General features: G+C 36.3%; 1 protein-coding gene across 3 annotated transcripts in view; it reads left to right on the top strand.

The window, feature by feature from the left end:
• CUL1 (cullin 1) overlaps nucleotides 1-16,707 on the top strand; it is a 53,746-nt gene that overhangs the window by 34,093 nt on the left and 2,946 nt on the right. For all 3 annotated transcript variants that reach the window (XM_015618639.3, XM_015618637.3, XM_019005712.2), the window contains exons 8-19: nucleotides 2,350-2,512; nucleotides 6,181-6,311; nucleotides 8,983-9,090; nucleotides 9,191-9,297; nucleotides 10,352-10,400; nucleotides 10,766-10,897; nucleotides 11,424-11,541; nucleotides 12,500-12,576; nucleotides 13,329-13,460; nucleotides 14,267-14,359; nucleotides 15,473-15,520; nucleotides 15,614-15,696. In XM_015618639.3, the coding sequence (XP_015474125.1) occupies nucleotides 2,350-2,512; nucleotides 6,181-6,311; nucleotides 8,983-9,090; nucleotides 9,191-9,297; nucleotides 10,352-10,400; nucleotides 10,766-10,897; nucleotides 11,424-11,541; nucleotides 12,500-12,576; nucleotides 13,329-13,460; nucleotides 14,267-14,359; nucleotides 15,473-15,520; nucleotides 15,614-15,696 (1,241 nt within the window). The remainder of the gene's footprint in view (nucleotides 1-2,349; nucleotides 2,513-6,180; nucleotides 6,312-8,982; nucleotides 9,091-9,190; nucleotides 9,298-10,351; nucleotides 10,401-10,765; nucleotides 10,898-11,423; nucleotides 11,542-12,499; nucleotides 12,577-13,328; nucleotides 13,461-14,266; nucleotides 14,360-15,472; nucleotides 15,521-15,613; nucleotides 15,697-16,707) is intronic.

The following is a 16,707-nucleotide window of genomic DNA, read 5'->3' as shown; positions in this document are numbered from 1 at the left end:
CCAGACCAACCTATGTTTACTTTTCTGTTGTTGAATTAATTATTTTTTGCTACTTCCCTTTCAAGTTCTTGTTTTACCTTTCATCCTAATATATGTATAAAGAGAAAGTAAGGAAATTTCAGTCATTCAGAACCTGAATGACTGGCTCATCCAGACTTCCTTGGTACAGGACAGTAAGAAGCTGTCTCAAGGTCATTGCTATTTCAAGAACTAGAGATTACTGGCAAGTAGAAACAACTTATTAGTACCCCAAACAATCCTGAATGCTTCAGAAAGCCACAAAACAGCAACTTGCTTTGCTTGAAGCTGATGTTGAAGATGAAAGCACATACAAAGTTAGCAGACAGCAGAGGAAATGTTCATCAGGAAAGTGTGTAGCCTTATGTATCTGCTCAAATTAATACATCCCATTAATACAGCCATTTGGGCACTCTTGGCATCTCCTTACAGACTAGTGGCTATAAGATTTTACAGGTAGTCTGATGGAAGCATGAACTGTGGATGTAGTCATCAGCTGTTAGTATACTTACTTGACATTCTCACTGGAGCACTATACTTCGAGTTGTGTCTGGCAGTAAATAGCATAGCAAAATAAAAAGAAATCATGGAGTACCCTAGGGCACACCACTATAGCATGGCTGTTACCGGGTTACAGTAGAATTGTGGTAGTGTCTTGCAGAATAGTCAATGAAATCTTAACTAGTGTGTGTATGTAGCTATATAGGCAGACTTACTGAGTTTAGAAGGACCGTGAATTTTTCTTCTCAGGCCAGAACTCATGAGTAAAGCTGGCATAGCCTGATGTGCTGTAGGGAAAAGGGTCAGTACTTCTTAAGACTATCCCTTGAAATGTAGTCTTACACTGAACTTTTCATCTTTATAGTTGAAACAAGTGAAGATACTGTTGTGTGAACTGATTATTTTTCCCTTGTTTCTGAAATGTGACTTTAAAAAGAAAATGGAGTTATAAGAACACCAGAAAAAAAAGAGAGTATAAGGAAACATGAAGTTAGAGTAAATATTTCTTTTCATAAAAGAGCTCACAATGAGAGTCAACTGTTAACATTAAAAGTGAAGGTGTAAGGATATTTCAAGAAGCAGCATTAGAAGCGGTGGAATTTCCTGAGCTACAGAAATACAGAATTGGTTAAATACAGGATGAGTTGTTCCAGTGTTCATAAGAAAGATTTGCTGCTATTTGCTGTCAGTGAGGAAGTTGATTATAATTCCTTACTGGTAAGAAACTGGCAAGTACTCTGGAGCTGAAGCTTATATCCCTTCTCAAATTGCTGATTTCATTTCCTGTATTTTGATCAGTCCTGATTTAGCTCTAGCAGACAGTAATCCCAGGACCATTTCACAAGACCTAAGTGCAAAATCATTACAGAGTGAGTGAAGCTAACAGTAGCTGAGATGATTTAAAGCTGGGCACATATGATGTAGTGCACTTGCAGTGTAACTCTTCCTTTCTTATTGTCCAGAATATGATCTTTCATGCTTACTTGTTACTTTGGCAAACTAGGAAAATGAATTAACCTAATTCCATTTTTTTGATGGTGTTGTTAATTTAAATAATTTGGACTGATAAGAGGACATATACACCCTTGGTCCTTAATAATGTGCTGGAATTACAATGGTTTGTAATGCAAATCCTTAACACTTTAGCAAACAAAATAGAGGTAACTGTTATGTAAACAATTTCAGTTTTACATTTCGGCATAAGTTCTATTCCTTCAGTGACATTTAGAATTTTAGTTTGCCAGGAAGATATGCATATGTAGCATTTCATATGCCAAATTAAATGCTAGTATAATTTAAATGATTGTAGTTTATGGGCAAGGTTTTCTGTGTAAGAATGTAGATGAGAACGTTCAAATAAATTTGTCATGGGCATAGTGTTAAATTGCGGTTTCCTGCCTTTTAGTTTTGTGGAGCCATGAAATACATTCATGTTTGTCTTAAACAAAACTACCTTCTAGCTGGAGAGCTTGCTGATCCTAAAACTGTCAGCATCTCATGTCAGCGGCTTTCTCTTTTTCTGACAGCAGATTTCTATCTGTAAACTCCTTATTCACAAGCAGCAGGAAAACAGTCTTGCTGTGATTCTCCCCCTGCCATTTAAACAGCACATAGTATTTTCATCAACATAAACATCACTTCCAAATGTATATTATGATTCCTGGAAAAAGATCTGTTTAAGTAGGTGGCCCATAACACCAAACTAGAGAGAGGTTTGCTTGTTTTTCTTTTCTAGAAGAATTTTCTGAACAGTCACCTGTTTTCTGTTGTTGGATTTGTGTTCTGCCTTCCCTGAAGGTTTCATGTTTCTCTCTTCATGTGTTTCTGTAGGCCGAAGCTCGCCTTCTTGAGGAACAGCGTAGAGTTCAGGTGTATCTCCATGAGAGCACACAAGATGAGTTAGCACGAAAGTGTGAGCAAGTACTTATCGAAAAACACCTGGAGATATTTCATACAGAGTTTCAGAATTTGTTGGATGCTGACAAAAATGAAGGTAAGGAGTTTCAAACACTGGTTTTAGGCTTAAAGCTCTCCTTCCTGATGATTTGTGAATGACGTAAAATCTGGTGCTAGCTAAATGTCACTTGTTCAGGAATTAGGTAAAGATAGAAGATAGTCACTAAACTGATGGGCAAGCAGGTTTTGATGAAATAAGGATGGCTGATGATACTGCTTCAAAGGACCCTACCCCAATCCCAGATATTAAGGCAGAACAGCACTAGCTTGATTTCTCTTAATGTGGCTGGAAGAGTTGCAAGAGCACTTGAGCCACCTTTCCAGCAGAAGCTGAAACTTATGTGAGAGAGATGGGAGGTGAAAAACATGTGAAGAGCTGGTACTCTTTCCAGCTGTTTCAGTTTAATCCATGGATCTTCCTGAGTCAGCACTGAGAATTTTAAAATCCAAAGTGTTCAGAAGTATGTAAAGGAAATGCTAAAAGAGGAATAGATGCAAATAAATAGCTTTTAAAATAGACTATATAAAATACATAATATTGAATATAGAGCACAAGGAAAGGGTGGAAATTGTTAATTGATGAGTTAATTTTGGGGTGAAAATTATCCTTAAGTGTTGCTAATGGATCAAGTTTATATTGTCATAAAGAACACGTAGAATAAAAACTTCTTCAACACTTTCTCTGAAATAAGTGAAGATTATTTCAGATATAAATCAGATATATTAGGTATCTTTAAATAATTTTCAATTGTATTGGTTTATATGAGTTTCTTCAGGAATTAATAGAGAGCACAAAATAACAGCCAGAACTAATTCCTGTGATCATGTAGATGATAATGATGAATGATGATTCTGATTTCCCAGTTGGGAAACTAATCAAATCTGTATTTCAAGTCTGAGTATGGCTGTATAACCTAAACACTGCTCTTACAAAAGTGGCAGAATATAATAGATGCTGTGGTTAAGTTACTAATGATGAAATTGTTCATTTGAGAGTTTTAAATTGTAACTATGACTCTGTCTCATTGTATATCAGTCTTATAATAGTAACTATGAATTATTACTATCTGTAATTGTTATGTTGATAACGAAGAGATGCTTTGAAATCAAAAAGGGCAATTCAGCATGATTAGTAGGTCAGAAGTTAGCTGATTCAAATGTAAATCATCTGTACTAGTATTTGGGTCAGATGTTTGTGTTTGTAAATATTTACTCCATAATTGGAAAAGATTTTAATGGCTGTTGGTTTGTGAAATGACTTCATAAATGACTAAATTACTTCTGACAATTGAAATAGCAATAGAACAAAGAAAGTTTATTCTAGACTCAAGATGCCTTCACAGACTTTTCTTTTTTCTTCCTACTTTATCAAGCTCATGGTTTATGTGAGCTCTTACAACAATCACTTACCATAGTGCAATAGATGCAATTCCAAAAGTTTGTCTGGGTAAAAAAGAAAAGAAATACCTTGTGTCTTGGGCACTGTCTAGTTACATATCTTCGGATTTCCTTTCGTGTGGGTTATTTCTAATATTAACTAGAATTTCTTTAAATGCTTGATTTATATTTTTTTCCTTCTTTTTCAAAATATTTTCTCTTCTGATATCTTAAGGAAATTTGGTATCTTAAGGAAATTGTAGCAGTTCCCTCACCCTTTTTAAGATGCATGGAATTTCAAGATTCAAAAATTTCTTTTCAATAATAGTCTGGTAATTCACTCTTTCATCTCTGTAATCAGTTCATTCTCCAGTTTGTCATATGCTAACATAGCCTTTGGTAGACTACCCTTAAACTTACAATAAAAGGTTGTGCTTGATTAAAATATTTATTGCTTTGCTCTTGAAAGTACAGTGGTTTTGAGGTCCTCCCATGCAAACTATGTTTGAGCATATCATATTACAGGCCACTCCTGTTGGTGCTCTGTAACTTTTTAATCTATTGTGCAACTAATGCATAAACTGGTTGTAAAGGTTGTGGGACACATTGCTCATGTGTTAGGTACTCACATCAGTATGATACTTCTGGGAAACAATTGAGTTTATTGCGAGAGGGCTGTAATGACGTAGGTGGAGTTACCATGCAAATCTTTCATGCGACTTTGTAGCATCTCTTCCTTATTTCACCTAACGCAGACATCCTGGTAAACCAATCTGTGAACACTTGTTTTTGGGTAGATACAGCAGCAGCTTATTGTATCTGTGCATGGCATTTTTTTCCTACCTGTTCTCTTAAGTTCGGCAGGGTATTCTTATGTTCTTAGAAAAGTTAGTATTGGGTTGCAATCGTGGTTTTCACAGAGAGGAAAAAAAGCTTCATTTTCAAATCTGCAAGTTTAAGCTTGACAGAGTTTTAAGGAAAATGTTGTACAGAAGCCTAACTGAACTGGAATGTAATCCCTTCAGTATTAGAAGGCATAAAACTCTGTGTTGTATTTCAGAGTTAGGTAGAGCACCAGCTCATTGATTGCTCTGTTTTGTTTAATCTGATAATCCTCTGGTCGTAATAAATTGCTCACAAGCCCTTCAGAGAAGTCCTTGCACTTGAGAAGAGCTAGATGCAGCTGTCAACCTTTAGATGGGTTTCACAAGGTGAAATATCCTCCTTAGTTTACAGTAAGTAATCTGATTGTTTACTGTTTTACTGGAGTGCCTGTTCGGTGAGGGCAAGATTGCAAGAGGTGACTGGTAGCTTTGTGGACCTGATTTATGGCCAATTTAAAGTTTGCTTTTTTCTTTAAAAGAGTTCTGCTCTCAGAAAATACAAAGCATCTATCCTGTTGAAACTGAATAATAAAACCCAAAATCCTCTTCAGTATTAGACTTTCCAAAATTGCAAATTGATTCGGAAAGTCTTGGCTGAAAACTGGTGAGATTTTAATGTGAAGCCTTGACATATGTGAAAAGATAAGCAGTTTATTTTTACCTTAATTAGTTCTATTGTAATGCTTTTCAGAATCTCTTTTGTCTTTCAGATGCAATTAGTGCTACTGGCAATCAGTCACTTAAAGCTGTTTTTTGTAAAGAGTTGTCTTACTGACAGTGCTTTATTGAAGTCAATTTGATTTATAATGTTCTGCTAAGGTCATATCAATACATAACATTTTACCTTAAATTTCTAACTGTTACCACTGATGCTGCCCAAAGTAAAAGTCTTGATATGCAAAGGGCTACAAATAATATTTAGATCTCTGAGAACTGTCTTGTTCAGAATGAGATTTAAAGGACAGTGGTCAGCTGGAAGATGTAGTGCTTGTAGCACAGCCAGCAGTAACATTAATAACAGTCTCAAATTCATGGCAGCACCTCAAAATGTTATTTAAATAAGAGAGGTTTAACACCATTTGCAATAAATCGTTGCTTTAAACCTGTGAAAACTAAAAATTAGAAGTAAATTTTCTACTGTTCAAATGGTAGGTTTTTATTCTTGAGATTTGTTGCATTGTGAAGGTAAATAATACCTAATATAACAGATTGTTTTCTTTTTAACTAGTGCTAGCTTTCCAGGTGAGTGCAAAGGTTTTCTGTACTACATAATCGTTTACTGTCATTCTTTCTGGCTTTTAACAGGAGCAGTTGCCTGTGTGTTTTTGTTGACAATGGATGCTTAGCTCCTGTTGACAGCTTGTAAATGAGAAATTGAAGTAATAGCCAGTAGAGATGGGAGATGTTAGCTTTCCTTTTTTTTTTTTTTTTTTTTCTTTTACAGACTTGGGTCGCATGTATAACCTTGTATCTCGAATCCAGGATGGCCTTGGAGAGCTGAAAAAACTTTTGGAAACCCACATTCATAATCAGGGTCTAGCTGCAATTGAGAAATGTGGAGAAGCTGCACTAAATGCAAGTATCCTATCAAAACAAGTCTGTGTGTAGTTGCTGCCACTTTTGCATTAGAGGATAGTTAATGCTTCCTGATAAAACTTCCAGTTTGCTTCTTTCCCTCACTAATTTAATTTGTAAGGATTTGGCAATTCTCAAATGTTGGTAGAAGGCTTAAAACAAAACTTACATCACTCTTTCTTCTTTTTAAATTTTGGTAGTCTTTGGGGTGGTTTTTTTTGTTTTCATTTGGTTTGGGCAGGTTTGTAGCGGTTTTTGGTTTTGTTTTGAGGGGAAGGGTGAGTTTCCTTCTGAGATTTTGCTCTTTGTCAGGATGTCATGCTGCTTGGAAAGCTGGTTGTGCAAATACAACACCCATCACTTACAATACAAGCACACATGAAAGTCCACTGTTTCAAGAAGCATTATCTCCATTTGACTGTATTTTATTTCATCATCTTAAGGAATTCTGACTTGGATGGGACTATCTAGAGAAAATTTCTGTTGGTTTTTTTTTTTTTTTTGATAATGTCTCTATTCTGTTTGGAAAAACATGTGTAAGAAGAAGAAGGAACTGACATGGTAGGAAAGGTCACAATATAAGGAGATCAGTCTTTGGAAAGGCTGCTTTTTTGATTTTTTATCCCATCATTGTAATTTCAAACTTAGTTTTGTATTGATTAGGGTTGTATCTTAGCAACATTAAGTCGTTTAAATCCTTTGCCAACCTTCCTCTCTATAGACAATATGTTTTCCAGGGTAAAAGAAAGAATGAAACACAATGTTTCAATGCACAAGGATAGAATATAGAGTCTGGTAAATTTTATTTAAAGTGGAATTCAAGAAGCACTTGGACAATGCTCTCAGGCATTGGCACTGATAATAACATCAGTGTGATTCTCAGGGTGGTCCTGTGCAGGGTCAGGGGTAGGACTTTGATCCTTGTGGGTCCCTTCCAACTTGGGATACACCATGATTCTATGATTAACTTTGATTTTTGACAAAGTTTATTTTAACTTGTTGCTTTCCTTAGAAATTCTTGAAATAGCTTCATACTAAAGCAGTAATCTGTATTGAAGAGTGTAGTGTTTGTTCACTTCTACAGTGTTAAGTGCATAGCTTTTTAGCAGTGTTGATCTTTTACAAATCATAAAGTAATCATGAAGCGAGTTCAGGAATCTTCAGTTTAATTTGTAGACATCTCTGTAAATTTTGAAATTAGATATATTCCATGCTTGGCACATCCCCTTAGTGGTTATCAGTCTTGAGGGCGTTTTCCTGTTTAGGCCTTCAAGTATTAGGCCAGAAAAAATAGAAGCTCTTTCTCCAGGAATTGTTTCATCTTTCAGAGCAGGGAGGTCCAAGATTTGTATGTATTAGTTGACTCCAACCATGTACAGAACCCTTCCTGTCTCTGACACTCTTCTTGTTTCCTCATCTTTCGCTTTTGTTCCTTATTCCACACATTTGTTCTTTATTTTCATAGCAGTATCTCTGGCTGTTTCCCTTGGGAACAATCTTGCCTTTTCTTCCAGAATTCCTCACACCACTGTATTGCTGTTCATTATTGCACTGTTAATCCTCTGTCACACTTCAGTAGGATTAATTCTTCCTAGCTTCAGTTACATGTACTGAACAAATGCTTTTCAGTTTCTCTGTAGTCGGTGCAGAGAAATAGTCATACCAGCCTGACTCATTTCACCTATTTTAGTTTTTTACTGCAGAAGTACTCTTGCCTCTGTTAACTGTGTTAACAGGACTGCTTTTCAGTCAGATCTGCTACATTCTGTGCCTTTGGTTTGTTGTTTTGTTTTGGGTTTTTTTAGTCCTTGTAATCAGTATTTTTCTGAATGTCCTTCAAATCCACTTGCATTCCTTATCTCAGAAGTTCTCAGTAATCTCAGTTCTGTATCTCAAGTATGGCATTAGATTGGTGGTTCATGGTAGTCCGTGTCTGTCTTCAATGGCAACAGGAAATGTTTTTCAGGATCCTGGTAAAACCCTGCCCATATTCTGGCACTTCCTGCCAACGAGACCTGATCTCCAAATTGAAGACTTCAGCCTTTTTCAGTCTGTTGTGTAGTAGCTGTCCCATGTGCATGATGATTCACTTGCCCGTCATTGTCCCTAGTCCTTGACTCCACTCCATCTTTATTGAGAAGCAAAGATCAGTAACTGCACATAGAACTCAGTCTGAGTACAATAAACTTGATGTTTATTGGCATTTGGCTGCCACTGGGTGTTGAGCAGGTAATTTTTAAGAACTGCCAATGACTGAGCTGTCTGTACTAAGTTGTACCTACTGGATATACAGCGGTCACATTCTTGCTACAGAGATTTTCCTCTATTGCAGCTGCCATTTTATGACTGTCCAGCTCTCTCAGGGTGTGAACTGAAATAAGTTTAAGTCTTTGAAAATATTTGCAGTGGTTGATTAAATACTTTGTTGTCTGCTGTGTAATGTGGTACACTCTGCACTCTGGTTGCTGCAAATGAAAGCTTGCAGTAACATCAGTCAGTCCTGGACACAGCACCTGAACCAGTCTGGGTACTAGTTTACCTTTAAATTATTTCTAATACATTATAGACTTTTCCCACACAATTTTTCTTGGGCCAGTGAGTAGCTCCATTTTGGAGGAAGTAGAAAACAGAAAGTCAACAGGTTGCAAAATCCAGTCTCTCCTTATTGCAGGATCCAAAAATGTATGTACAGACAGTGTTGGATGTCCATAAGAAATACAACGCTTTAGTCATGTCTGCGTTCAACAATGATGCTGGCTTCGTGGCTGCACTAGACAAAGTAAGTGCATGTCATAGCAGATGCTGGACTTAATTTTTTATTTCCATGCAAAATAAAAAAAACTGTCTCGCAAAATTTCACTTTCTTTCATGATTTATAGGCTTGTGGTCGATTTATAAATAATAATGCAGTGACGAAAATGGCTCAATCATCCAGTAAATCCCCAGAGCTACTGGCACGATACTGTGACTCTTTACTAAAGAAAAGGTATGTGCTCAAAGACAAATTATTATTTCATGTTGGCTTTTATTTGAAAAGGTTTTAGCCTATGAAGTTTTATACTGTCTTCAGAAACAGAAATTCACTTTGCAAGAAATGAATTGTATCAATTTCTGGATACAAACATTTCAGTAGGACCATTCCTATAGGCTGTGTTGTTTGCTTTTCTTTTTAAGGAAGAGTGGAGGAAATAAGCAAACCTTTCTTGCCTTATAGGATTCTTAAATTTTTGTTTTTCAATAAAACTGAAGGAGGAGGTGTAGGTAGGGTTTTTTACACTGAAAAACTTAAATTGGGTCATATGTTGTAAAGAGCTAAACATTCCCTTTTTCCATTAAAACTCTTGCTTTCCTCCTGTTGTTTTCAATACCTTCTTCTATCTGGGCAGAAACTGAGGACAAAAACTGCTTTCCAGCTTCTTATAGTTCATATATTAATTCAATAAAGCCAAATTTTATTTGTTTTGGCAGAGGAAAAAAAAGCCACCACCAAACAACCCAAAAATGGGAGAACTTGCTCACTTTTCCCTTTCCCATCCCCTCCTTCATTCAGCAGAGGGTTTATTTTCTCCTTTACAAATACTGACAGTGTGCAGGGTAGGTTTGAGGTTTGCCTGGTGGACAAGCATGAGATGGAGGAAGACAATGTGGTGCCACCTGAGCTTTCACCCAGTTAAGTCCTATTTCTGTGAGCTGGTTTCTTCTAACTGTACTATCTAAGATAAGAAATAAAGATAGCATTTAGCATCAGGAAGAGAGAGGTTCATGTTTAAACTCATAAATCCTGGGAAATACCAGACTACCAAGTCACAATCAAGTCATGGTCCAGGACTTCAACCTGTGGCATTTGGGAACTTCAGAATTGCTGACAGGTGGAGCAGTGAACTGTTAATTTCATTACATTGTTTCCTTTTTAAAGAGATTTTGATCCCAGAACTACTCAAATTTGCATTCTTTTATTTCTGAAGCTTCCAGATGCATCCATATGTTGATTTAATTCTGCTGGTTTAGGACTCATTAAAAATGCACTTCTTTAATTGCAGCTCAAAGAATCCAGAAGAAGCAGAATTGGAAGATACACTCAATCAAGTGGTAAGATGTCCATAAATACATATAAAATAGAAAAATTATTTTATTTTGTTTATTAAAAACCCCTTTACAGCAGATTTAATGTGGCTATATTGAAGTTATGCTTTTACTTAATCTGTATATACATATAAAATATATAGTTTCCACTACATCTTTCCGTATCATTATATATACATAAGTATATGTGTTAAAATAGTATCCATATTTAAAGCAAACACACACCAGCAGTCCCTCCACCCTCCCCCAAAAAAGCCAAACAAAGTCCTCAATCTTTAAAATTTAGGTGCAGATTAAGTAGCTCCTGCTGCAGCTTTATCAAGACAAATGTTTGAATATTTTTTCCTTACAAATTATATTGGCTTTTCCAGATGGTTGTCTTCAAGTACATTGAGGATAAAGATGTGTTTCAAAAATTCTACGCTAAAATGCTGGCAAAGAGACTTGTGCATCAAAACAGTGCTAGTGATGATGCTGAGGCAAGCATGATCTCCAAACTAAAAGTGAGTATTCCATGACTGTCCCATGATCTACTGCCCTGCAGGTCATCACACTATTTGATGTATGTCCTTTCATTTGTTTATTTTATGGACAGAAAAATACACAGCCTAGGTCATTTTTTCTGTTTGGTTTTTTTTTTTAACCATAAGAACTTCTAATGTATATCTGTCTGATGGAGCTAAGCTTACTCTTAACCAAATGAATGACATTGATTTAATTATTCAAGGGAATGAGTACTGAAAAGTTGCTTAATTTTGTTAACCCATATTTATGCAGAGTTAAGCAAAATACAGTCAACTGTCCTTTTGAGTAGTCTATTTCATTATGTTTTGCTTAATTTTTATATAAAATTTTCTTCAGTTTTCAATGACAGTTAAAGTTCATATCCCAGGGTTGATCGGCACTTTGAGTAAGGGGAATACAGAACTTTCTACATCTTCTGTTAACAAAATAAGTTCCAACACTATGTTCTTCTTATCCAATGTCAAAAATGCATCTTCCTGATGTATCTGTGCTTTTAAAATACAGCAAGCTTGTGGTTTTGAGTATACCTCCAAGCTGCAGCGGATGTTCCAAGATATTGGTGTAAGCAAGGATTTGAATGAGCAATTTAAAAAGCACCTGACCAATTCAGAACCATTAGATTGTAAGTAATACCTTTACCTAAGTTACTCTTGCATTATATAGCTTCCTCTTACATCTGCAGAACTAAGTGTATGAGGGGAGTATTTGACTTACTCATACTCACACAGATTAGTGTTCTTCTGATCATGATGGCTGGGATGTTTAAATTATTCTTCTAGGTCTATTCTTTGTCATTTAGTAGCTCTTTATATATTTTGTGAGTAGCCTCCTGATTTTGCAGTTCATGTTTAGGTACATAACTAAATTAAGTTGAATACTTAAGTCATGTCTTTCTTCTTCCTTTTTTTCTTCTTTTTTTAATGTTTGATTGGAGAGATGTTTTTCTTTAAACAGTTTTGATTTTGAACTGTTTATTACTTAGACTTATGTGAAAGTATTAAGGATAAAAGTATATTGCGTTCCAGGTTGTTAAATGCCCCTTTTTATACTTACCAATTTATACCTTTTTATACTTTCCAATTGAAGCATGTTGATCAATTCTGTCAAGAATTGATAATTATTTCTTGGATTACAATTAGAGTTGTGTATTGTCAGGCTAAAATTTTACTTAGTTTTGATATTATTCATGCTTGACTTGACCAAAATGTCTTACCAGTATAGGTGTGAAAGGTCTGTTCCTGCAGTTGTGTAATGTGGAGTGATGATGAGCACTTAAAATTTTCAAACTTCTGTGTTAAAAGAGAAACCCACTGTAGGGATAGAAACAGTAGTAACTTCTCCAAATGAGAGAGGATTGAGTGCCTGTAACAGTAGATCTAAGGCTCTGCAACTGCTGGGACACCTCTCATTAATAGCTTTGGTTATACTCTGACAAAAATAAGTAGTGCTTAATGATTTTTTACCATGTCAGTTTGACCACAAGGCCAGGACCATTTCTGTGTTAGAATTGGGACTGTGTTTGAAGAGGGGGTTAGGGGAGAGTGAGATAATGCAACTCATCCTCTTCACCTCTCTTTCAGTGGATTTCAGCATCCAAGTGTTGAGTTCCGGATCGTGGCCGTTCCAGCAGTCCTGCACATTTGCTCTTCCATCTGAGGTGAGGCACTTGCACTTGCTTCATCTGAACATGGAATGATGATGTGAGAAATTTATTTTACGAGGCTGGTGTCTCCTTCTGTTCTGTTGTGTATCAGAGAGGATTATAAGTGTCTCTGGTATTTGCTATTTGTCCTGAGGATATTTGGAACAAGATAATTGAGTCAGGTAGTAGGGGGAAACTGTGTGAAATATGTGTTTTCATATCTTCCCCATGAAAACTCCCTGGTTAATGAATCTTTCTTCAAAATATTCAACAGCAGCTAAAGCAAATCTTTGTTAGTGTGTTTTTCTGGATATATTTAATTTAAGAAACTTTTTCATACCATTGCTTCAGCTTTGCCCAGTAAAATCTTTAGATATTAAAAGCATTAGTTTTCTGCTGAGTGCTTATCCAGAAAAGACAAGAATATTTAACATGAGAGATAAGTTTAATACTGTTACCTGGAGGATGAAGGTGGTTAAAACAAATCGTTTTTCTAGCCATGCTTAATGTATCCTAAAAGGAAGAATGAACCTTAAATGCCTGTTTACATTTGTACTGTAAATGGTACTTTAAAGGGGAAGCTCATAACAGAGGGGAATTTTTCATTCAGTCTGCTGAATTTGAATACTTTGAATTTGTTTGTGTAATTTAGACAACATAGTAGTTGAGGGTGATCAGATTTGATGATCCCCTGTTGCTTCCATAACATGGAAGGGTAGGTGAATGAAGGTCAATAATATTTATTTATTACTGTTGTTTTTATACAGTTAGAACGGAGCTATCAGAGATTTACTGCATTTTATGCTAGTCGTCACAGTGGAAGAAAATTAACATGGTTGTATCAGCTGTCTAAAGGGGAATTGGTTACCAACTGTTTCAAAAACAGATACACATTACAGGTAAGGACAAGTCATGCCAACAGAAACACTTGGTGATGGTTGTATTCAGAGGACTGGATGCAGCCAGTAGAACCTTTGTTGTATGTTTATTTACTGTACTGGTACCAAAGATCTGTGTTTAAAAGAAAATTGACTTAGGAAATGGAACACATTGCCTGTGGTTTGAACAGGTGTTGAAATGCATTTTGTGAGATTTTGAGAGACAAATGCAACCTCATGCTGCTTATGCTTTCCTGTCTGCTTTCTCTCAACAAGGAGATGGGATAGGGAGTTCACAACAGTGAGAAGAAACAAGATAATGTCAGACTTTGACCTTGTCATCAACATATGTTAACCCTGAGGCATCCATGTGATAGACATGGATAAGCCATTGATAGCTGCTTGGTGTATAAATTTGGTTTCTGCTTGAGCTGGGAGGATGAATTCAGTAGTCTGTGTTGAGTTTAATGAAGATTAAATGAGTAAGAGTTGGAGTGACTGAGGAAAACAATTTAAAACTGCATTAGCAAGTAGAAGGATAATGCTTTGATACCATAATAGAAGATTTGATGAAGTGTCTGAAGCATTCTAAATGATCTTAATCCTGGCATTTATGTTTAGATAATGCTGGAAGGGGGAGTTCTGGTTGTAAAAGCAACATTAGATTTTTTTTTTTTTTTATTATCACATTTGGGTATTCTTTGTTGTCCAAATATTCCAGTGTATGTGTTTAACTGATGAATTTCAGGCTGTTCAAATTCAGCAAGTGCTCATAAGTTCTCATTTTTTGATTTCCTCCCTCTCCCCTCTGTTCTCGGATCTGTCAGGCATCCACATTCCAGATGGCGATTTTACTGCAGTACAACACAGAAGATGCCTACACCGTGCAGCAGCTGACAGACAGTACTCAAATAAAAATGGTAGTGACATTGCACATTTTACCACACTCTTGTGAGCAAGTGTTTTGGTCTTCAGGACTCTTCCTGCTATCATAAGATATTTGGATTACACATGCTTGGAGCCAGAATCAGTTTCTGTCCCAAGGGAGACAGATGTGCTCTATTCTTGGTCAATTCACTTTCCTATAATCATAATTGCCTAGTGTTCTGATGAATCTTATTGCTTGTACATTCCTGTTCATGACTGGAGTGAATTGTCTGTCTTCCTGCTCAGCTCTGGTTGGAAGTTTTCAGTGTTTCAATGCATACATTCTAATGTTAAAAGACAACATTCTAGCAAAAACAGTGTTTTTACTAAATGATTGATCCATGCATCTGTCATTCTTTTGTATCTCAAGGCTTTTTTACATGAGCATAGTAAATCTGCAGTTCATTAGCTAACTGTCCTGTGGAAAAAGTTCCCTCCTTTTCTTTCCAAGCAGGCTTTATGACCCACAATTCGGCATTTATTTGACCTTTAGTCGTATGTTTGAATCAAGTCTGCTCTGACTTCTGGAAAGTTAGGTATTCCTGTTCAGTAGGATCTTTACTTCTAGAAATGCATATCTAGAAAGTTAGTGTTGCTGATGGATTACAGCAAACCCAGAAGTCTTAGGGTTTTGCCATTTATTACAGACTATGGTAACCTTCTGGGTGATGCAACAGCAACCAGAATGGATCCCTGTAAAAACAAACATATTAATCAGAAAGCAGAGAGTGTTTGCTTTCTGAAGTTTAAGCTTGCCATGGTATATATATTTGCATGGTTTGGGAAAAATTATTTCTTAGGCATATAAATCTGCTTGCAAAATAGTTCCTAAAGCAGCAATTGGAAAGATCTCTTGTTTGGAATTAGTATTTCTTAAGAATTTTATGTTATTTGACCAACCACAAGGGGGATATGTCATAACACCCAAAAAAAGAACATTGTTTTATTTATGTGAACTATGTTTTTACTGTTTTTTTTACCCCCTCATTTTGCAGTGTTCTGGACATATTAGTTCTTAGTCTAAATATGTGCATTCTTGTTCAAGTTTTCAGGTTAGACAAAGGATATGTCTGTCTGTGCTGATAATATTTTCTTTAATTCTGTAGGATATCTTGGCACAAGTTCTACAGATACTGTTAAAATCAAAATTGCTTGTAAGTACTCTTGCTTTCTTATGATCTGCTTAACATACAGTGAAATACGTTAAAGATTATTTATTTGTTTGTTTGTTTGCTTATTTCTTGCAGGTTTTGGAAGATGAAAATGCAAATGTTGATGAAGTGGAGTTAAAACCAGATACTTTAATAAAACTGTATCTTGGTTACAAAAAGTAAGCAGCATACATCACTTAGATGTAATGGGTAGCATCCTCCTCGGCTTTCAAAATCTGGGTGAAACCTAATATACTTGGGATGAAAGCTTCAGGGCTCAAGTGCCAATTCAAATGTAGATCCAATGTATACCAGTATTAAGGGAGAGGGCTAATGAGTGGTGGGGGATGGGTGTGATTTCAGCTCTTTGACCTGTCATAGTCTGTCAAGGCCTGACATATTTTCATGTCCTTTTTATTTCTTGCTTCTTGTCTAATTCTTGAATACTTGATTCAAGTGCTGCCATTTTGCCAAGGGGTGCTACATGCATGCACTCAGCAAAATCTGTGATATTTTATAAGTTACAGCAAAGGCATAAATGTTCATCCACTACTGCTAACATGAGACAATCAGGCTTGTTACATAACCATAGAGTATAGAGTGATCTGAAGACTTAACAAACAGATTTTTCAGTAGGTTTTATTACTTACTTTAAACAGTTATGTATTTTAAGCTGTTTACAGCACTGTGGTACTTTTTATCATGCTTACCAGGGCATAGATATAAACATACATAAATTCAGTGTGGAGTTGAGTACTTCCCTAAGATAAGATCTCAAGTGAAAGAAACATTTTAAAACCTCTCCTTGTACCTCACCCTTTATCTGCTTTCTATTCCCCTTTACCAATAATTAAAGTTTTGAGAATGCATGGTCTGTTGCATTAATGCAGTGATGGAAACAGCTTGGTGTTGCTGCATTGTGCAGCTGCTGGTTCCCCATTTATGATGCATGCTAAATAAATAACTCTTTATTTATTTACTGGGATTGTCTCCCCAGTGCAGCTAACAGGCTGAGCAGTACCTGTGCTCCCTGGTGCGCTGGTGCTGAGGTTTGCTCCCCATTTGTGACACAGGGGTGAGAGAGGTCTTGAGAGTGGCCGCATGTGGTGATGGATGGGCTCACCTCAGCACAGCCATCAGTGCCAGGGAGCATGTGAGAGAAAGATAGAGCTCAGTTCTACAGAGCAAAC

This window comes from Parus major, chromosome 2 (assembly GCF_001522545.3).
Source record: "Parus major isolate Abel chromosome 2, Parus_major1.1, whole genome shotgun sequence".
Lineage (NCBI taxonomy): Eukaryota > Metazoa > Chordata > Aves > Passeriformes > Paridae > Parus > Parus major.
Note: the sequence above shows the minus strand (reverse complement) of the source record. Positions and strands in the feature narration are given on the sequence as shown.